General features: G+C 44.5%; 1 protein-coding gene and 2 pseudogenes across 1 annotated transcript in view; 1 reads left to right on the forward strand and 2 right to left on the reverse strand.

The window, feature by feature from the left end:
• The window catches only part of LOC132515655 (coagulation factor XIII B chain-like), a 38,997-nt gene extending 30,866 nt beyond the window's left edge, over positions 1 to 8,131 (reverse strand). Inside the window, exons 1-2 of the mRNA XM_060142017.1 lie at positions 8,068 to 8,131; positions 834 to 1,034 (exon numbers count right to left, since the gene is read on the reverse strand). Of these exons, the coding sequence (XP_059998000.1) occupies positions 834 to 1,034; positions 8,068 to 8,131 (265 nt within the window). The remainder of the gene's footprint in view (positions 1 to 833; positions 1,035 to 8,067) is intronic.
• Positions 2,089 to 2,970, forward strand: LOC132515639 (ataxin-1-like; annotated as a pseudogene).
• Positions 8,132 to 14,561: 6,430 nt separating the features above from the next.
• LOC132506865 (abnormal spindle-like microcephaly-associated protein homolog) lies at positions 14,562 to 21,128 on the reverse strand (annotated as a pseudogene).
• Between the last annotated feature and the right edge of the window lie 1,119 nt (positions 21,129 to 22,247).

Consider the following 22,247-nt stretch of genomic DNA (forward strand, 5'->3'; position numbering starts at 1 on the left):
TTTGGGATGATTCATTGTATATTCAGGTATTCCACAGATGCAGGGTACATCAAGTTGATTGTGGAGATTTAATCCGCTGCTCCTGAGGCTGCGGGGAGAGATTTCCCTTTCTCTTATTTGTTCGCACAGCTCCTGGGGTTCAGCTTTGGATTTGGCCCCGCCTCTGCGTGTAGGTCGCCTGAGGGCGTCTTTTGTTCGCTCAGACAGGATGGGGTTAAAGAAGCCGCTGATTCGGGGGCTCTGGCTCACTCAGGCCGGGGGGTGGGAGGGGCATGGAGTGTGGGGCGAGCCTGCGGTGGCAGAGGCCAGCGTGACGTTGCAGCAGCCTGAGGCGCGCCGTGCGTTCTCCCGGGGAAGTTGTCCCTGGATCCTGGGACCCGGCGGTGGCGGGCTGCACAGGCTCCCGGGAGAGGAGGTGTGGATTGTGACCTGTGCTCACACACAGGCTTCTTGGAGGTCTCTTGCCTCTTCGGCAGCTCCAGACCTTTTCCCAGAATCCCTCCCAGCCAGCTGTGGCGCACTAGCCCCTTCAGGTTGTGTTCATGCAGTGGTGCCTCTCTTCTTTGCAATGTGATAATAACAATTTCAATAACTATCAGTATTCTCTTCACAGGGTAATATTACAAACAGATAAAGAAGATAACATTTTAATGAAAGATGTGATTTACAGAATTACAGTATATGCTTTCATTTTGTAAAAAAGACAGTTGGCCAGCAATTTTGTTCTTATCTACCAAAAGGTTTAGACACCTGCCATATTTTAGGGGATGCTAGTTTTACAAGCTCATTTATTTCCGTGTTATCACGTGATGTTGACCCCACCACTGACTTACTGAAGCACCGTGGTTCTGGGGACCATCCTGCTGCCGTACACGTGGTCTGGGCCTCTTGTTTCCCAGTTTCAGTTGTATAACCAGCCAAGCAGGAAAATGACAGATTTTGGTTTATGCTCATTGGAAAGTAATAACTTTCAAAAGTATAGTAATATTGGGCAATCCTTCCATTTTCCACACTTGGAAGACCACAGGGTTTCTCTGAAATGAGAAAATATCAAGCTGAACACTGAAAAATATATTTAAAACCATACAATTTGTGATGAAGTGACAATAGGTTTTTAAATTCAAAGTGTTTGCAGACACTTTGTACCCATAAGTACCCAGTACTTATTTTTATTACTTAACATTTTAGGGTATTTTTTGCCAATCCTTTTCAATCAGGAAGTAATCTGCTAGCAACAACACCCAAGAGTCAGAACAAATCTGGGCAGGCCAGTTCCTCAGAGAAGCCTTTCCTAACTTTGTCAAACAGTACGTTCTAATAGGAACACAAGCCATATATGTATATTTAAATTTCTAGCAGGCACATTAATAAAAGGAACAGTTGAAGTTAATTTTAATAACAGATTTTATTTAACCCAATATACTAAAAGCATTATTATTTTTTCCTACTAAGTCTGAACTCCAGTGTGTATCTACACTCATGGCACACCCCAATATGGACTAGTCTCATTTCAAAAGCCACATGCGATTACTGGCCACTGTATTATTGGATGGGAAAGTTCTAGAATAGATGAGGTTCTCCTTAAGATACGCAGTTACAAGTTTTCATATGAATGGCTTTTGTCTTGTTTTGTTTTTTAAGAAAAAGACAGACAACCAACTGAAAAAATAAAAGACTTGAGTGAGAACCTTACATTAAACGGTGAGAGGTCTAGCAAAGAGGACTCAGCTTCATCAGTCACCAGGGAAAGGCAAATTTAAATCACTGTGAGATAGAACCATACATCCAGAGGAATGACTGACCTGGAAGAGACTGACTACCCCAGTGGTTGGGGCGGACATGGAGAAAAGGGAGCTCAAGACCACTGCAAGTAAGAGTGTAAACAGGTATGACCTCTCCTGAGAAAACAGTACGACAGAATGTGTACAAACCACGTTGAAAGCACATCTCTGTGCAGCCACATGTGTAAGAGAGTGTTCCTGGCAAGTCTCTGCATGTGGTACCAACTGGAAGCAACCAAGTGCCCACTGACAGCAGAAAAGACAAACACACGCCTGACTATCCACACAAGGGATATTACACAGCAACATGAGTGTTGATGCTCATGGTGAACCTCACAGACCTATGATTGTCTCCGCCGTGCCACCTAATTTCCTACTGAGTCCCCTCCTTTTTCTTTCTGCCAACCTCACCACCTCCCACCTTCCTCACTTGTGCCACTCCTGGAAGAAGGAGCCCCTCCCCCACTCATTCAACCAAGCCCCCAGCCACTCCGCCTGGGCCCTCGTCACCTCACTGGAGAGCTCAGTCATGGACCTGCTCCAGGTCCAATGCCCATCTCTCATCAGATATGCAGGCTGCCTGTGGGCACACTTGCCTGGAACCCCTCCATCAGGTGCCAGCTGGGTTCTTACCCCTCAGGAGGACCAGTCCGTTCTGGAAGCTGCCACGGCTGTCAGGCAGAGAGAGCCAGGAGAAATGTAGTAAAACGGGAAGTGAAGAACTGGCCCCACTGCAACAAAAGGTTGAAGGCAGGGATCGGTGCCGGTGGCAGAATGTGAGGGATGGATGGTTGTTCTCAGGTTCTCAGACTGCATGATGGGAGGTGCTGTTGCAGACACATCAAGCGACCCTACACCCAGACTTGAGGTCCTAGGGTGGTTGGCGCTTTATCTTCTCAAGAGTATCGTGTGGTGGCAGCTCAGAGGATGAGCCCAGCGTCCGCCTCCTGTCCCATCAGACCTCCGACCATCAGGGTGAGGGGCGAGGGTCAACCAGGAACTCAGCAGAGATGGCCGAGAAAAATCAGGCCCAGGCGTTCTGCCCTCAATCCCAACAGGCACTGATGAAACACAGACCTTTACCCAAAGCGGTGGTTGTAGCCAATGGCAGCCTGGCATCTGTGGGTCCTGACCCAGGCCACTACCCCTAGGCTCAGAGATCCTGGTGGCATCAAGCTCGGACACGTAGGCCAGAGGCGCCTTCCCAGAGCAGAGGCCACTATCATCACAGGCACCACCTCCTCCCACCTGCCTTCCCGTCTTCTGAAAGGCGCCACCACCCAGCTGCCGTGGGTGAGATGCCGCGGGGACGGAGCACGTGGAGGACCTGAGACCCGTCGGCGGTGCCAGGTGTGTGGGGGCGGAAGGTTGACTCGTGGACATTCAGGAGAGCCAGTGCCTGGATGGTCGTGCTGCGCTCCTGCTTGGTGAGCACCCAGGTGCCCTGAGCATCCTTTCTTCGCACGAGGCCGGGTGGGTCCTCCGGCAGTGCTGGGCGGACTGCACCGCTCTTGCCTCGGCTCCACCAGCGGCCACAGGTGGGGGCCGTCTGCATCTCCATCAGTTTGCAGAGCTTGAATGGTAACTCGGTTTCTCAGGCCACCTGCCAACCTGAGAAAGGCCAGAGGACAGTCTTGGGGTCCAGAGAGCAGTGTGACCGTGAGGAGAAGAGCCTGCCCGGAGCTTCCAAAGACACAGCGCGCGAGGCGAGGAGGCCAGGCTGCGCGCCCAGGTCCCTGGCTCATCGTGCAGGAGGTCAAGCCAGGCAGCCGAGGGCATCCGTGCAGGGAAAGGAACCTCTCCCACCAGGACTGGGCTTCACCCAGAGCCGGCCTCGCCGGGAGCCGTCAGACAAGGTGCACACACCCCGCTGTGAGACCCGGAGAGGGAGGCCTGGAGGCAGCCTCCGAGGTTGGTCCCTTGCTCCTGATCCCAGGGCCTCCCGTCTGGACAGCCCAGGGGGCCGTGATGGGAGAAGCAGTCCTGGGCCAGGAAGGATGGGTGCTCGCAGAGTGAGAAACGGTCTACACCGCAGGGCCTCCCTGTTCTTTCGTCTCCAGCCCTCGCTCCCACAAGGGGAGAGTCAGGCTTTGGGAGCAAGTGGCAGAGGTCAGAGGGAAAGAGCCAAAGATGACGGCCCTCAGCCGCAGGAGCAGTTCCGATGTCTGAAGGACTTTTTCTTTTTGTGGTGGGAAGGCAGGAGGCCCCCTGGATATAAGAGGGTCCCCCCAGATTCTTCTTTTGGGTGCTTGTCGCTTTGATGTGTGGTTCTGTCCCAGGGTCTATGGCTGGGCTGGGGGCAGTTCACCCCCATCCACCAGCCTCTGCTTGATCCTCTGCCTCAGCAGTTCTCACACCCCTTCACCAAGCCTCCCACCAAATAACTAACGTTATTTACCTTTGGATGGCTTCTGGAGAGGGTGGGGCTGGCAACAGCCTGGGCTTCACATGCCCTCCTTGGACCTGAGGCAAGGACCAGAACTGAGGCCAAACCCAAAGAGCTCTACAGTCTGGGACCATGTCAGTCGTTCAGGGGAGAGTGCCACCTCCGGAGATGCATGTTGGGAGGCCCAGACCCTGGCTCTCATCTTCGGCAATGCTGTTGCCGCATGATTGGCAGCTTTCAACCTCTGCAGATGGTCCTCTCCTGCTTCCCTGTGGTGAGGATGGGAGGAGAGTGCCACGGGGGAGAGGAGGAGGGGAGGAGGGTGCCACGGGGGAGAGGACGATGGGAGGAGGGTGCCACGGGGGAGAGGAGGATGGGAGGAGGGTGCCACGGGGGAGAGGAGGACGGAGAGGAAGGTGCCATGGCAGAGAGGAGGATGGGAGGAGGGTGCCACGGGGGAGAGGACGATGGGAGGAGGGTGCCACGGGGGAGAGGAGGATGGGAGGAGGGTGCCACGGGGGAGAGGAGGATGGAGAGGAAGGTGCCACGGGGGAGAGGAGGATGGAGAGGAAGGTGCCACGGGGGAGAGGAGGATGGGAGGAGGGTGCCACGGGGGAGAGGAGGATGGGAGGAGGGTGCCACGGGGGAGAGGAGGATGGGAGGAGGGTGCCATGGGGGAGAGGATGGAGAGGAAGGTGCCGCAGGGGAGAGGAGGATGGGAGGAGGGTGCCACGGGGGAGAGGAGGATGGAGAGGAAGGTGCCACGGGGGAGAGGAGGATGGAGAGGAAGGTGCCACGGGGGAGAGGAGGATGGAGAGGAAGGTGCCACAGGGGAGAGGAGGATGGGAGGAGGGTGCCACGGGGGAGAGAAGGATGGAGAAGAGGGTGCCACAGGGAAGCTGGTGGCCCAGGCCAGTCCCACAGCTCTACTGGGGCTCCTGTGCTTTTTCTGGGGATGTGTTCAAGCTCAGGGGGTGGGTGAAGGCTCCTCCTTTGTCTCTGGGGAGTTGGAGCTTGGCAGCACTGGCTCCTGTTCCAGGATGGCTCTGGAGAGCATCCCTTTGGAAGCCTCTTCCACCCACCTCTGGCACGTCACCCTCATGCCAGATAAACCATGGTCAGAGAAGTCAGGATGGTTACCTGAGGTTTAGTCCTTTAAAAAGGGACATTTAGGGGGCTCCCCTGGTGGCGCAGTGGTTGAGAGTCCGCCTGCCGATGCAGGGCACACGGGTTCGTGCCCCGGTCCGGGAAGATCCCACATGCCGTGGAGCGGCTGGGCCCGTGAGCCATGGCCGCTGAGCCTGCGCGTCCGGAGCCTGTGCTCCGCAATGGGAGAGGCCACAACAGTGAGAGGCCCGTGTACCGCAAAAAAAAGGGACATTTAGGAGGCTTCTGAGTGCCGATCAATGTTCTATATGTTGATCTGGGTGCAGTAAAATTTAGTAAACATTTATAGAGGGGCATCCTATGATTTTTTGCATTTTTCTGCATACATTATACTCCAAAGAAAACATTTATTTTTAAAAATCTGTCCTTACGTTGGAGACTTTAAAATCATAAATACACTTAAAAGAAAGCAGTTATTGAGCAGCCCCTAGGGTTTGTGTTGGGAGGAAGTGGCAGGTGTGTAGAAGACCCGGGCGGATGGGATTATTTTTCCTTCAATGCCTTGGGGACGACAGTCAACCCTCTTGCTACCCTGAGACATAAAATAATAGCAGTGCCCTCCCAGGGCTGAGGGAAGTGGGCAAGGAATTATGAGTAAAAGAAACTTTCCAGAGTCTGATGGAAGGAAGGAGCAGATAAAAACATGCGCAGGGGAGGTCCCGTCCCCTGAGAATTCTCACAATTTTCCGTACCCATACCACCAGGGATTTACAAAGAAGACTCTTTAGAACTAGCAGAAACTATAGGCAAAAGTTCATGAATCTGATTATATGAAAATTGAGAATGTCTTTCCATGAAAAGTACTGTTGACAAAACACACACATCACATTTTGGAAGAAGGAATTTGCAATGTCTAAAAGTGACAAGAAGTTAAAATGTATTGTCTGCAAAGAGCTCCCACAAATCAGCTCTTTAAAAGGCAGAAAGCAGAGGGAAATGCTAATCTGTTATAAATCAGGAAACAAAGAAAAGGAATTGAGCCCATAGCCCTACATGGGGGATATATACAGGCAAGAGAAATCGTCACAGAGAAATAAGGTGATTACATGAAAGCACTCATTTCAGAGTTACTTGAGGTTAGGAGGAAACTATGTGTCCATCCTTAGGAGAGTGGATAAGTAAATATATGAAGATAGGTAGCACTAAAGGCCAACAAACTAGATTCAGCAACAAGGAAATACGTTTAAACAGTAGCAAGTAAAATGAAACAATAAGGAGATAAAATCTATGGCAAGCTTCCATTTATATGAATGTAAAACACACAAAACCAGACATAGTTTACAAAGATATTTGCATATTTAAGGATATATCAAACATTATAGTGCGTCCCAACAGTTGGGTTTTCAACAGTTGGGTTGAAAGGGAAATGGAATTCAGGGTCAGGAATGAAGAGGGAAAATGTGTAAATAAAACAAAAGTGACACTTCTCATAGGCCAGTGATGGTCACATGAAATGAGGAGCATAGTTAACTTGATCTTGCCCCCAAGATTCCAGATGGGGGTGGGGGAAGCATGGGAATATGAGGTCATGGTCCCTGTCTTCAGGCAGCTGACATTTCTTTGTTTGTGTGAAAGAAGATTATAATTACACAATAATTAGAAAATTAGCTAGAATATTGCAGTGTTTTCATGGTATAGATAATAGACAATTATATCAGCTGTTTTTTCCCTATTTAGACAGAAAAATAAAAGGAAACTTCACGCAAAAATTATCTTATTGTAGAAATAAACGTGTAAGATGAATTCTATTAATTTCACTTTCATAATTTTAATTGCAGAGCCTCTTATGGCAGAAAATTTGTAGTAAACTATTCAACTAAGGCAATTATATATAATCTGTCAGATATTTTATTTCAAGAAATTTCCTAAGGTGTTTTAAAAGAGGCTTATGGCTGTGGTTTCCTACTTTGTCTATTACTCTTGCTGATACTTAATGACTTGCCTGGCTTCTTATCCCTACAGCCCAAGAACATCGTTAACTCTTCCTAAATAACCCACACTTGCACACTCACATTCACCTCACACATGAGGCAGTCTGGGTAGAAAGATTTCTAACAGTTAGGGAGTCCACAGGTATTGCTTGTCTGGACAGTACTGATTTACCCCTGCTGTCCCATTTGAGTATTAATAAAACCTGCTTTCACCCTGAGGCATGTCCTCATTTACATAAAGAATCATATGGTCCTCCTACTAATCATTACTTACCGTCTTCAACCAAAGAATAAAAATTAGGATAAAAATCAAGGTGTCAACAGTCAAAGATCTTGCTGATGATTTATGGTTCTTTTTAAAATTTCCCACATGAAACCTCTCTAAGAGCAAAGAATTAAAATTGTACAAGCTGTGCAGTGTTAGGAATGAATTCTGGTCTGAAATTAGAATTAAGGTTAACTTACAGCTTCAAATGGTGGTACCGTTAGCCTGTTAGCCTGAAAACACTTTGAAGTCTTTAGATCCTGGTTTCCTATACCCTCAAAACTAAAGATGTAAAAGGTTTTTTTTTTTTTTTGTCTTGTTTTGGTTTTCTAAGCTATGTTACTCTAAGAATAGTTTAGTAGTTTTTCTCAAAGGAAAAAGTCTGTCTAAATATTATAACAAATTATATTTATAAGTATCTTTTTTATAAAATTGGTACATAAAAATGAAAGACTATATTAAAAGCTCAAGAGAAATAATGTTAGAATTTCCCTTTATAATTATTAAAGAATAAAGAATATTTAAAGTTAACTTTACCTTCTGCACTGAGTTCTCCTGAGATGATTAATATGATAATCAGAGCCAAGCCTTTCGACCTCATCTTCTATGGTGTGCTTAATAAAGGGTTTAACCATTCTAAAGTACTAGGGACTCCTCATTAAGTACACAATACGTCTCCTGAAAAAAGTTAATTATTTACAACATCTAAGTCCCTTTGTAACAAGCCTTATATTTGATTTAAAACAGTTTAGAAAAACACTAAAAATACACAACTACATTAATTGACAGTACTTTTCACGCCACAGTCCAATAAGAACATGACCACCGATGAGGTCAACGATAACAGCAGCAAAATAATTAACTCAGGCTGCATAAAAAACAGGGTAAATTTTCAATGTTAATTTCCCAATGTAAGTCCATGGAGTAAAGTTCATTGGTGGCCATTGATTTCTTTACCACTGTAGATCAAATGAAGGGATGAACTTAGGTACATGAATTAATGGATCCCTGATATGAAAACAGTGTTGTCTAGACTGCACTGCTAAAGGGAAAAGTGGCCTTAATTGTCTCGAGCAGTGATAGAATAATGTTATTGATTGTAAAGTCTAATGTTGAGAGAGGTTGTATGCTGTGGCAGGTGATTAGAGAAGCACTGTGCTGAATTATCATTCATGAAAAATGCTTCGACTATCTGGTTTATATCAGGACATGCTCTAGTCTTGGGTTTATGGCAGTGAAAAAATAGATTCCAATGACTGTCCTCATGGAGTTTACATTCTAATGGGTTTTAGTTTAAACTACAAAATAATACTGTGAGGTGGGAACTATTATTATTTCAGTTCAGGAACTTTTTATTAAAATGCAACATATTAAGAGAAAAGTGCATGTACAATTAGTGCACAGATCAATGGATTCTCACTAACTGAACACATCTGTGAACCAGCACCCAGAACAAGAGGATACACTAGTTCCCAGAGTCCCCGCTCCAGGTCATTGGCAAGGTCTACTCCCAGTATAAATACAATCTTGGCTTCTGACAGCATAGGTCAATTTTGCCTGGTTTTATTCTACATAAATGAAATCCTAGAGTTTTTTGGTTTTTTTTAAAATATCTGGCTTCTTTTGTTTAACATTTTGCTTGTGAGATTCGTTCTGGTCTTGGGCTGTAGAAGGTAACTCCTTCCCTGCAGTTTTCCACTCTGCTAATATGGCGCGAATTACCCACCCATTCTACTCTTCATGGACATTTGGGTGACTTCCAGTTAAGGAATATAAGGTGGCCTCTGCTTATTTTCAAAGATTATTTTTTAATTTGAAAATTTTCAAACATAACCTCTCCCTGGATTCTACCGTTCACATTTTATTATACTTTTTAAAATCATGTACTTATTCATCTATCCATCTGTCCTTTTTTGACGCATTTCAAAGTAAGTGGTAGGTATTTGTGTGTGCTCCTCTAAAAACTAAAGCAAATATATCCTTAACCCAGTAATTTTAAAGATTCTTTTGCCATGAAATTTACAAAGAAATGCAGAATTTTTAAGTGTACATTCTGAGCCTTGAGCAAGGCATACAACGGGATACTTCAAACCGCTGACGTAAACAGCATCTCTAAACGTGGAGCACAGAAGTTGCTGAAGAGCAAACACCTGCACGCTGACAGCGAGGCTACAAATCAGGATGGATTTTCACTCGAAAACTGCCTGGGTGTGATGGAAGCAGATCACTGCTACCTGTCCAGTAGGTCAGCACTTATTTTAGAGCAGATAGGAACACACATGGAATTGAAAGATCTTGTAGGAAAGTGGCCATGGAACCCAGACAGCCTCAGACAGACAGTAACAGTAGAAGGAAGACACTGAGTAACCTATGTCTTTAATAACGTTGTTAAGGTGAATATAAATGTCACCGGACTGTTCTTCAAATGTACCTCAATAAAGATCCATCACAATTACTGATGGCAGGAAGAGCCTGTTTCTAATACTCCAACAATGTTCAGCAGGTATGAAAATTAATGATGCTTTGGCAAAGCAAGGGCAAAGTTTAGATCAAGTTTCATTTTGGTCTCATTTAGATAATTCAAAATAAACCATCACTATTCCAAATACAAAAGTTATCTGCAGTAATAATGGAATATTATTCATAGAATAAAACTCTACTCTCTAAGACTGGTTTCTGAAATAGGCTTCTGTATAATTGGAGAAAAAAAGGGTCCATAATTTATGCAAGATGCAGAAGGACTGCTTTATATAGACCCCCCTTAAGTATTCCTAGAAATAAGCAGGTTTTTGGACTATTTCCTTCTTCCTCTATATAGGTTGGAATTTTTTACACATACCAACAAATACACATGCCCTCAAATGAAAATTGTAAGTAAATATTTATCTGCATTATATTTACCTCTGATAAAGAAGCTATAAATATTTCCATCGGAATTCTCCTTTTTTTTTTTTTTTTTTTGCGGTACGCGGGCCTTTCACTGTTGTGGCCTCTCCCGTTGCAGAGCACAGGCTCCGGACGCGCAGGCTCAGCGGCCATGGCTCATGGGCCCAGCCGCTCTGCGGCATGTGGGATCTTCCCAGACCGGGGCACGAACCCGTGTCCCCTGCATCGGCAGTCGGACTCTCAACCACTGCGCCACCAGGGAAGCCCGGAATTCTCTCTTTTTGGTGAAAGTAGAACTATAGTAGATTAATTATCACTCTTTCTGGACTGAGTGAACAATATAAAAATTAAAAGGAAGCCTGTTAGGAAGCCTAGCTACTAGCAACAAGCAATCCAAAAGACAGTATTTTCTTAATCAGCAAAGATTTTTAAATGAATTTTAAAAAGAATTTTATATTTTAGATAAAAGAAACGAAGAATAGAAAAAGTTTGTTTGTTACCTATACCTTTTTAACTTTAACACAAAGTCAGATTTTAAAAATTGTACAAGGAAAGCAAAAAGCACTTTCCATACATGTGATCAGCTTTCCTATTTCTTTTCCTGTACATACTGAGACGTTTGCCTTTGCTAATAAGGAATGCCAAGTGTGTCCATCACCATTTGAATAGCTTTCAGAGGATTCACGATTTCATCCAAGTTATCTCTTCTCAACACCCAATCCGGTTTAAGTCTGTGAGAAGAATAGAAACCTTGCATTAACCCAGTTCCTCTCTTAGAAGACTCACGTCCATCGCTTTGTCTTAACTGAAATGTGGTCCCTCCTAGACACATCACCTCCCTCACAGGCCCTCACGCACGTGGGAGGCTTCATGTTATGGCCGTTTATGACTTTAGACTATTTCTCTCCATCTTCCCTGAAGGATGATCCTGGATCCTTTGAAGCTCAGGCTATTCAGCTACCAAACCCCAGCGTTTTGTCTGTAAACCTGGTTCCTGGTCTTCCCTCAACTCCTGCCCCATCTCAGAACTTCAGCAGCCTTGTAGCTAAAGAGCCGACCCCTCACCTCTCCGTTTCTGCCCCCTTTCCTTTGGGTCCACTCAGCACACCCCCCGTCACACAATCACAAGACAGCCGCTGTCACCCTCAGAAAGTGCCCGGCCACCGACTGCTCAGCCTGAGCCTTCCAGCCCGAACCACCTCTTGGGGTTCATCCACGCCCTTTGACTTAATACTTCCACGGCTCACAGCTTCCTCCCACTGTGGTGTCCACTTCAGGGGACCTCAGCACGTGCCTGTCACCCAGCACAATGCTGGTCTCCTTTCCCTCCCATCTAGCTTGGGTCCCTCAGTATAATCTCCATTGCAAATGCCGTTAACGCCATTGGTGCTCTTCCCTATTGAATGCAACTGGAAAGCTCTATGTGGATTCCAAGTTGAATCCAGGTATCTGCCTTCTCCATTCCTGCACAGCTGGACATTGCTAAAGAAAACCTGCACAACCAGGCTGGCTGATTTTATGCCAATGATTGAAATTACCTAGAAATTGCTTCCTTTCTCTTTCCCCAAGATGACGGTTTTCTTCTTTCCAAATGTCCCCTCCACACCGTCCCCCATCTGCTTCTGAGCTAATGTTTATGATCTCCTTCTTCACTGAGGAAACGGCATCACAGCCACCTTCCTCACATGAATCCCTACCACTATATGCACTTCCATCTTCCTGTTTTTTCCAGTGAAAATTCCGAACATCTATGAATTGGGGGGTGGTCAAACAGAGCGGGTATATATCCCCCTACCGTGGAACAGCAGTCTGTGGAGAAAGAGATGCAATCTAAGCCATGCGTCGACATGGATGAACCTCAAGAGCATTACGCTAAGTAAAAGAGTCCCGTCACAAGGAGCTACCTCTGTGTGATTCCATTTATGGGACAAAGCAGAAAAGGCAAAACTAAAGGTACTGAACTCACATCAGCAGGTTCCAGAACCTAGGGGTTAAATGGGAGAGAACTGACTGCAAGGGGGCACAAGGGAACTTTGTTGTGACAGAAATATTTTATCTCAGTGGTAGTGGTTTCACAACTGTATACGTTTGTCAAAACTCATTGAATTGCATACCTAAAGAAAGGGTACATTTATACTGTTGGGAGTTTTACCTCAGAAAACTTGCTTATGTCAAAAGAAAAAAAAAAAAGAACCTATTCATTCATATGTTAATAGTTTTTACAAGATAATTAGTATTAAAATGTACCCGGTCCTTAAATAAAAATCATATGTAGTGATGGTTCCCACTAATAAATTTCATGCAAGTAGACTATTTTTACCTTATACTGTGAAACATGCAGGCACAAAACCAATTTACAACTATTACACATTGTATAATTATGAGTAATTATAAAGCTAACTGCTATATAACCCAGGCCAAGAAATAGGTCACTGTCAACACTGTTGGATTTGCACTAAGTAGAGAACTGATGAGTTGTAGAAAGGAAGTAGGGAAAGAGGGAGAGAGAGGGAGGGAGGGAGGGAGGGAGAGGGAAGGAAGAAAATTAACATCATGAGTTAATCTAGTTCATCAAAATCAATTAAATCTTTTTGTTAATAAGCTAAAATCAATTAATCATTTTTAAATAAAATTTAACTGCCTGAACAAAATGTAAAGTCACAGCTGAAGTTCAGTAATGGAGAATACACCAACAAACAAACCATACAAGTTAAGCATAGCAACTATTTAAAGGAAAAACCAACAAGCAGTATTCTTTGATATACAGACTTGGCTACCACAGGTACACCCTGGGTTTTGTGCCCATCCTGCTGCAGAATCCTGAGGGCATGCATCTCTCTGAGGACCATCAGATTTTCCGACATGACAATGGTAAAAAAAAAAACTAAAGAAAATAGAAGAATGCACCAGTTAAAGACTAAAGGAAATGAAAACATTGAGGATTTTAATAAAAGATTAATTTTTTAAAACAGTCAACTCCTAGTGGTTTTCTTTTTTTTTTTTTTTTTGGCTGTACGCGGGTCTCTCACTGCGGAGCACAGGCTCCAGACGCGCAGGCTCAGCCACTTTGCGGCATGTGGGATCCTCCCGGACCGGGGCACGAACCCGTGTCCCCTGCATCGGCAGGCAGACTCCCAACCACTGTGCCACCAGGGAAGTCCCCGGTTTTCTTTTTTGAAATATATTTTTATTCATTTATTACTTATTTATTTTTGGCTGCTTTGGGTCTTAGTTGCGGCATGCGGGATCTCTTCATTGCGGTGCGCGGGCTTCTCTCTAGTTGTGGCGTGCGGGTTTTCTCTTCTCTAGTTGTGGTGCGCAGCCTCCAGGGCATGTGGGCTCTGTAGTTTGCAGCACGCAGGCTCTCTTGTTGAGGCGCGTGAGCTCAGTAGTTGTGGCACGCATGCTTAGTTGCCTTGTGGCATGTGGGATCTTAGTGGCCTGACCAGGGATGGAATCCATGTCCCCTGCATTGCAGGGAGGACTCCTTACCACTGAACCACCAGGGAAGTCCCCCGAGTGGTTTTCTAATTCAGTTCGTTTTAACATTCTAAATATTATTGAACCATGCACCATGTGAAAAACTCAAATTCCGATGAACTTTTTATGAGCAATGTTCCATCAAAATGGTTCCAATGGCATCAGATTGCTGTAGATTCCAGTCCCAACCAGTCATTGTCATTCAGCGAGTCACTTAACATCTGAGCTTCTGTTTCGTCAGTGAAGTAGAAATAATAATACATACCTCACTGGGTTTTATAAAAATTTAAACTAGAAAATGTATTTAAAACATCCTAGTATTGTCATTTGTAAATGCTCAGAAAGAAGTTTATTATACTTGTTGTTACATCTAGTACCACATCTTATATATTTAAGAAACTAACAGGAAAATTGCTATATAACAAAATGGCAATAATATATAATGACAGGGTCTATTAACCTAATGAGCATTTATTAAAGGACTTTAAATTTCATACTGAGAGGTCAATTAAGCTAACCAAATGTCTTTATAAGTGAAACCATATTTTATTAAAGAATCTATTAAAAGTATATACTAAAAAAATTATCTTTTTTTTCAAAAATCAAATGGTGACTTACCTTTAGGCTGATTTGTAGCCACAAAGGATTATATGACAACAGCCAGTTCAGGACTTTCTGTCGTTCTCCTGAAATGCAAGTGAAAAGCAAGTAAGCTCAGATCACTAATCAAATAGAGACAGTAAATAAAATTTCATGGAGAATTCAGTGGCAAAAAAGGAAAGTCGCATACATGAAATAATTTAAATAAAGTATACTTCCACTCTTTAACATACATGACCACATTTAAGTTTGTGAGATTTTTAGACAGCAAAGCCAAACTGTGAAATACAACATTTCTAGAGTATATTTGAAGAATTTAAAGTTTAAAGAATTAATCTCAAGATTTCTGTAATGTTCTTACCCACATCTTTCTTCCAAGAATTAACCGCTTAACTTCAATGTCAATTTCAAGATTTTTCATAGCTTTAACCATTTTTTCAGAAGTAAATAAATGACACGCAGCACAACGTAATCTATTTAACTTGTAAGCTCTGAGAGACACTTCATCCTTGGTAGGAGCTCTCAGGACACTTACACCTGCAAACTGGATCCCAAGTCGAACCACTCCTCACAACCTCTATTGTCCAGGTTCCAACATGATCACCTCTAACCCAGACTAATGGGAGAGCCTCCTAACTGGTTTCTCTGCTTCCACCCCCTTTATAAATTAGAAAGCTAAGCCCTTAAAGAATTTGATTTGTTAAAATTAAATTCTGAAATGCAATTTGAATTTTTATAAAACATTTTCTTCCCTTAGGAAGTTCTCGGTCTAGCACAGAAGTGTAGAAAGAATCACAATACACTACATAAGGAGTAGTACACATGAGGAGTCATGGGACAAGGGGAGGGAGAGCTAAGTCACCTAAACGGCAGGCCAGCCTCCTGGCAGGGGTGACCCTGAGCTGACCCTGCAGTGGACGTGACACACCAGGAACGGGGCCTTCCACTGAACTGCAAAGTGCCCGGAGCCAAGAACACAAATAAGAAAAACAAGACAAAAAAGAGGTTGGAAGAGGTAGAAAAGAATTCAATACTATGAAAAATAACAGTGACAGCTAACAGTCGAATACTTTGTGCCAGGCACTATCAGAGTCTTGTAATTTAGGTTACCTCATGCAGTCATCACTTAAGTTGTTTATTATGGCTGTGATTAGAAATATCCTGAACTGCAGAAAATTTAGGCTGGTTATGGTTTCTTAAAAGTGTAATAATTTGACTTCATTTCTAAAGCTTGGATTTTTCAAAAATAGCTTTTGGAGATTTTGAACCCTGACATTCAGGAATCAAGGTAAAACTTCATTTCTTCTCTCATCTTGAGGAGGTTGTGAGAATTTTCATTTGATGATGGTGATAATTCACATATATGCTGAGATATATATGCCATGTTATCTTTTACACATTGACTTGGGGGTAGAATTGGACTAATTGACTCTGATTCTAGATCCTAATTTAGTCTGTAATTATCATTTATGAAAGAATCTGGACTTAAAATTGTGCAGAAAATCTCATGCACACGTTTTGATTCCAAATGCATAGGCTTTGAATAATCTTTACAAACATATCTGGTGAAAGACATTCCACTAATTCTGGTTCATTATTAGCTACACAGCTATTATTCACAAAAAAATCTGGACTTAGAAAATTTCCTTGGCTTTGTGTGATGTTCAAAGTTGAAAAACAGTTTGGGGGTAAGAATAAGTTTACTATTCTCTTCGCTTTGGCCATTAACATTATCTATGGGGTCAAAGGAAGTTTCAGTTATGACTTTCTCATTAAAATTATATCTTTCAAAATGTTGGGGATGGTTGTATATATGTAATTTATTTAGTAGATTTGAATTATAAACATTACTTAGGTGTATGTTTTGTGGCTGCAAAGGCTTTTGATTTTTAGTTTGTCTATTTTCTTTCTTAAGGCATAAGAAAGAAAGGCCTTCTTTCTTAAGGCCTTTCTTAAGGCATAACAAAATGAAGTGCTAGTCTTTTTATCCTTAATTGAAAGGTTAATCGGCTAATCCAGGAGGAGAGCACATGAGCAAAAAAGATGCTCAAAGTGTTCACTCCATCTTTCTTTTCTCTGCCTTCTCCGCTTCCATCCAACTTCCCATGAGGAAGCCCTTCCATCATTTGTAACAATCTATATAGACTAAGGCACAGAGAGCGAGTCAGTTCTGAGAGACACAAAGGGATTTATGACTGATACCTGCTTTTCAGACTGCAGTGATAGTCTAGCTATAAAACTTCAGCTTTTATGGAGACAAATACCCTCAGAGGTCTAAAAACAGAAATAAAACATAAAGCATTTTACCTTTTCCCTTTTGTAAATCTTTATTTGGTCTCCCCCACCCCCCAACTCCACCCTTTAAAAAAATTTCTTAGGTAACCAAACAAATGAGGGAACAGATCTGTTATATTACTTTCTTTTAAATATGCCTCTATTACCTTCAGTAATGGCATTCTTGGATATGCATCACTGTTAATTTTTTGAACAGAAGCATTGCCATGTGTCTGAGATAAGAATCTTACTATTTTATCTAGATTCTGAAAGACAGCAGAAAGTCAGAATTACAATTAAAAAAGTGGGCTGCATCTCCCTCCTTTGGGAAAAGATTAAAAAAATATTGTCAATCAATAAACAAGATGATCTCTCATAATTCCATCTAGTTCTAAGATTCTGTGGTCTTTGTTTACAAACTTTTTATTAGTGACAAATCAGAAAATGGTAGTTGCAGCCAGTGACAACTGAAGCTGCCTTGTTATTAAATGGATCTGGCCCGCCCCCTTGTGGCCATAAGTGCAATGACCATGACTGTTTGAGAAGCCTGCCTGTGAAGGAGGGAAGAGTCAGGTTTGGGGCTGCCTTGCCAGTCAGTTCATCCAAGTCTCCCAGTCACATCAAATTAGAATCAAACTCATTGCACAATAGACGCGTGGCTTATTTTCTTGAAGAAGTGCGAGCTGCCTCATGTTGGCCTCTACTCGTTTGCAGAGCAAAAGCTCCTATTTCCAGAACTGGCACCAATGAGTCTGTTAAACCATCCAGTTGAGTTGTTCATAACCCTGGATACAGAGATCATTTGAGGGGTTTGTAAAAAGTAAAAATGCCCCGACCCTCCTCTAAGTCCTCCCCAGGAGTGATGCTGAAGCGGGGTCCTGGTACCGGTGGTTTTTTTAAAGCTCACCACTGAGGTACCGTGCAGTCAGGATGGAAACACCACGTAGCTTAATCCCATTCAATAGGATGGCTGGTGATTTTAACTGAATGTTATTTTGAAGACCTAGACCCAAATGACAAACCCCCTACATTACAGCAGTCCTATGCAGATTCTAACACACCAGTATTATTGAAGTTTTAAAAAGAATGACTAGGAGATTAAAAGAAACCCAAAAGATCATTTAAAAAAGTTTTCCTTGGATTGGCCCCAGTAAATCTGCTCTACAAAAATATCCCAAATGACAGTCTTCTGGTCCTCACTCCTTATTAGGCCTAGATACATTGTACTGTAGACCTATTTTTATACTAATTGTGAATTTCTGTCACTATTTGGCAAGTATAACACTTTACCTAGTGGTTCGTTAGATGCCATCTGCGTACATCGAGTTTTCTGCATTTACCCCCAGAAATTCACATTAGTGAGTGTGGAGTGGTGAGTAGAAATCTCCCTCATTTAACAAGCAATCCAGACAAATCTGACGCACGTGGTTGAGGCATCTCAGAGAAACGCTGCTTAGTCATACCGTGACACGCTAATTCACTGAAGGTGTGGGGTGTGTTGTAGTTAAGGGATGTTCTAATATTTATTTTCTACTACAGTGCTTTCCAAAATGTGGTCCCTGGACCAGTAGCAGAGGCATCACCTGGGAACTTCTTAGAAATGCAAGTTCTAGTCCTATTCTACACATATGGAATCAGAAACTCTGAAGGTGGGGACCCAAAAGTATTTTAACCAGCCCTCCAGGTGATTCTGATGCATTCTTAAATGTGAGAACCACCGGTCTCCTCAAAACATCCCAACCTCCTTGATAGCTGTTTGATGTAGCTTCTTCTTGTTCTTAGAATTTTTCCCTCAACCTCCTAACATATGTCTTTAGGGAGGAACCATGTCTCACGTCTATAAATCAATATAAGGGAAAGCGCATGGGATTTAAAATTATAAGACCTGGATGGGAATCCCAGCTCTGTCAATTGCTATGAATAAAACCATGCGTAAATATTTCCACCCTCTGAGCATATTTCCTCATTAAAAATCAGGAAGAGAACATTTATTCAGGACACAGAGTCCAGACTTTTGCTTGAAGCTTTCTCTCATTTGAGCACCATGCACAACTGCAGCTGGCATTACTTCCAACCAATGGATGAGAAAATAGACACGGAAGACTCAGAAGAGTGAACTGAGCTGCCTACCCTGATCCACTGGACACAAACCCTTTGACAGTGTTGCCTTATCTACAAATGTGGATAAGGACTCCATGAGTTTGATGTAAGGATTAAATAAGGCAACAGAGTTTAAAAGAATTTGTAAACGGTGAACATTATGTTTGTATGTATTATCTTAGTGGCTTGGTGGGTTAAGTGGAATCAGCACACTCAGACCTGAAGCTGAGGGAAATCAACAGCTAATAAAAGACAAGTTTTGTTTTAAAGCAGAAACCATAACACATCATAAACAATTGGTTTTTAAATGGAACAGTGAGCTTTTACACTATAAAAGAGTAAATTCTAAAACAAAAGAACAAAACCAAAAAAAATAACACAGCAAACCTTTAGTTCCACATAACAAAAAAGAATAAGTAAAAAAGTATTACGTAGATAGAAAAAATATATACCTTTCCATGTAAAGCAAGCATTTATAAACTAAAGGGGAAGGGCAGGTTCTTAAGTGTAGCTGAACCACTGCTTAGATACAAGCCCATGGACCTCAGATTAGAGCCTCTTCTCACTGCCTTAGGAAGCTGTTATTTAGACAAGGAGTAAGACTCCCTCAGCTTTTTTTTTTTTTTTTTCTTTTCACACTTTCAGAGGTTCTAATCAATGGAAAGACCAGAGCAGTCAAAATAAGGATGTAAATTCTTTGGATTTTGGTGACAGGAATGGGAGCATTGCTCTGGTCAATGCAATGCAGAAAAGCTACCCAGGAAGTTCTGAAACAAAAGTCACAAAATTTGAATCGCCATTAAAATTACACTGCAGGGCTTCCCTGGTGGCGCAGTGGTTAAGAATCCGCCTGCCAGTGCATGGCACACTGGTTCAAGCCCTGGTCCAGGAAGATCCCACATGCCGCGGAGCAACTAAGCCCGTGCGCCACAACTACGGAGCCTGAGCTCTAGAGCCTGCGAGCCACGACTACTGAGCCCAAGTGCCACAACTACTGAAGCCCGCAGGCCTAGAGCCCGTGCTCTGCCACAATAGAAGCCACTGCAATGAGAAGCCCGCGCACCACAACGAAGAGTAGGCCCCGCTCGCCGCAACTAGAGGAAGCCCGCACGCAGCAACGAAGACCCCAATGCAGCCAAAAATTAAAAAATAAAAAGTACACTGCAGCATAAAGAACTCTTTAAAATAATTTTGATAGATACAATTAATGGATGTATTATTTAACTATTGCATTATTACAGATTACTATTATCACAAAAGCACTGCAATGAAAATTATTCTGTTGATACATATATCTTTATTTCCCCATCTCTTTAGAAAACAAAAACAAAAAACTACACTACAGCAAAGGAAACAAAAGAGTAAAACACTGAAGTGTTCATACTTGTTGAAAACAACCCTGAAGAGGTGTTTTTGGCTTTGTTGCTATAGACATTCAGCTAAAAAGGAGCTCACTCTTTCTCTATGATAAGTATTAGAGTTACCCTCACTCTGTGGAATCAGTTTCCCTATGGAAACTAAAGTGGATATTTAAGATGACTGATGAAAAGCAATTAAAAAACCCTGCTCTAACCAAAGTACTCCTGGCAGTTTTAAATACAGACAGATGGATGGATGGATAGATGGATGGATAGAGAGACAGATGAAAGAATATTAATTTTAAAAGTGCCATCCATTACTCTAGAACCGCAAGTCTTCTCGAGGGCCGAAGCCTATGAAAAACGCTTCTCTGTAACAGAAAGCTAGGAAAGTGCTCCTAAGGATGCTCCGCGCAGGCGCGTGGACGCGCTGTCACCGCCGAGTCCCCGCCGACCCGGCTCCTCTGCCCCGGGGACCAGGGCTCACCCAGAGTTAGAGGGAAGGACCTGGCTTTATCTCCAGGCCTCAGGTCCGCTGCTGCTCGTTCCGAGGCCCCTCCCGGAGCGCGGCGGGGTGACCGCGGAGGGCCCACTCCCCTCCTACCTGCAGCACGAAGGCGCTCGGCCAGACGGTGAAGCCGCACTCGGCGGCCGGGCCACGGGACAACCTCACGGCGGTCGCCTCCTCGTTGGGGTTGTCCAGGGCCAGGGGCAGCGTCCGCGAGGCTCCCAGGAGCACTTCCCCGAAGCAGAGGAAGGACGACCTGCAGAAGTGGCTAAGGGACAGGACCGGCGGGGAGGCCGCCTCCTCCTCGGCCCGGGGGCCCCGCGGCCCCGCCCGCGGCCTCGGTTCCGGGGGCTCCGCTCACAGCAGTCGCGCCCCCGACGCCTGGTCGCCATGGCGGCCTCTGGGCCCAACAGGCTGCTCCGAGCCGCCCGTGGAGGAACGCCCAACGTGTCCTCTCGGGAAGCTGGGGGAATTGGAGCGAATTCGCCCCCCTTCTCGTGCAATCGCCGGGACCCGGCAAATAACCGTGGCACAGACTCGCAAACTAGAAACAGGAGCAAACAGCGCAGATTCTTTGCTGTTTAAACTTCCTGCCTCCACTAATGGGATCCCCAGGCCCCGCCCGCCTCCACGCGGGGCCAATCACCTTTCCCGGCAGCAGCCCCGGCCAATGAGAAGAAGGCGCCTTATTTAAACGTATCGGCGGCGGCGCGTCGCTCTGCGCGCGGAGGCGGCAGTGGCGTCGGGGTCTCGGTGGGCCCCGAGGCCCGGTGGTCAAACTCGGAATTCGCCTTTCGGTTTTGTGAACAGGTTGCTTGAAAGAAAGAGGGTCACAGCACTTCCACCGTAAATGCAGCAGTCATTGCCTTGCTGGGACAGTGATTTCCCTCCCCCAGTATCCCCGCCCAGGGTCACAACCCTGAGCTCCCCGCAGAGGCTTCCTGGGCCCAAATGGGAGAAAATGAGGAAAATTAAATGTATAGTTGTAAGGCCAACTGGCCCGAGGCAGGGGAACACAATCAGATTCACAGGTTGCATCAGAACGAAATTCTCCGGACCACCCAGTTCCAGAAACTGTCCTGGAGACATTCCGGACCACCCAGTTCCAGGAAGTGACCTGGGGACTTTGAAACCAGCCCAGCCTTCCCGCCTTTCGAGGGGCGGGACTAACGGTCCCCCAGGATACCCGAAAAGACCACCAAATAAGGAATACCCTGCGCCCTCCCAGATTCACCACACCCCTTTCCCTTCTTCCCCTATAAAGTTTTGCCCAACCCTCGCCCGGGTGCGACTTCTCTGGCCCCTTTCTCTCGGACCAGTGAACCTCGCCCGGGAGCGCTCCTTAATAAAGCTCGCTTGAAGCTTTCCTCTGTTTCGTGGTGCCGTTTGTTAAGATCCGACCTTACAATAGTTAGTGTGAACGTGCTGATGTCAGTGCCTGACCCCAGCAGGGCCTCAGTGATACTGGGAGCAAAACTAGGTAAACAAACAAAACCTGAGATTCCCAGAAA

The sequence above is a fragment of the Lagenorhynchus albirostris genome, chromosome 2 (assembly GCF_949774975.1).
Source record: "Lagenorhynchus albirostris chromosome 2, mLagAlb1.1, whole genome shotgun sequence".
Classification (NCBI taxonomy): Eukaryota; Metazoa; Chordata; class Mammalia; order Artiodactyla; family Delphinidae; genus Lagenorhynchus; species Lagenorhynchus albirostris.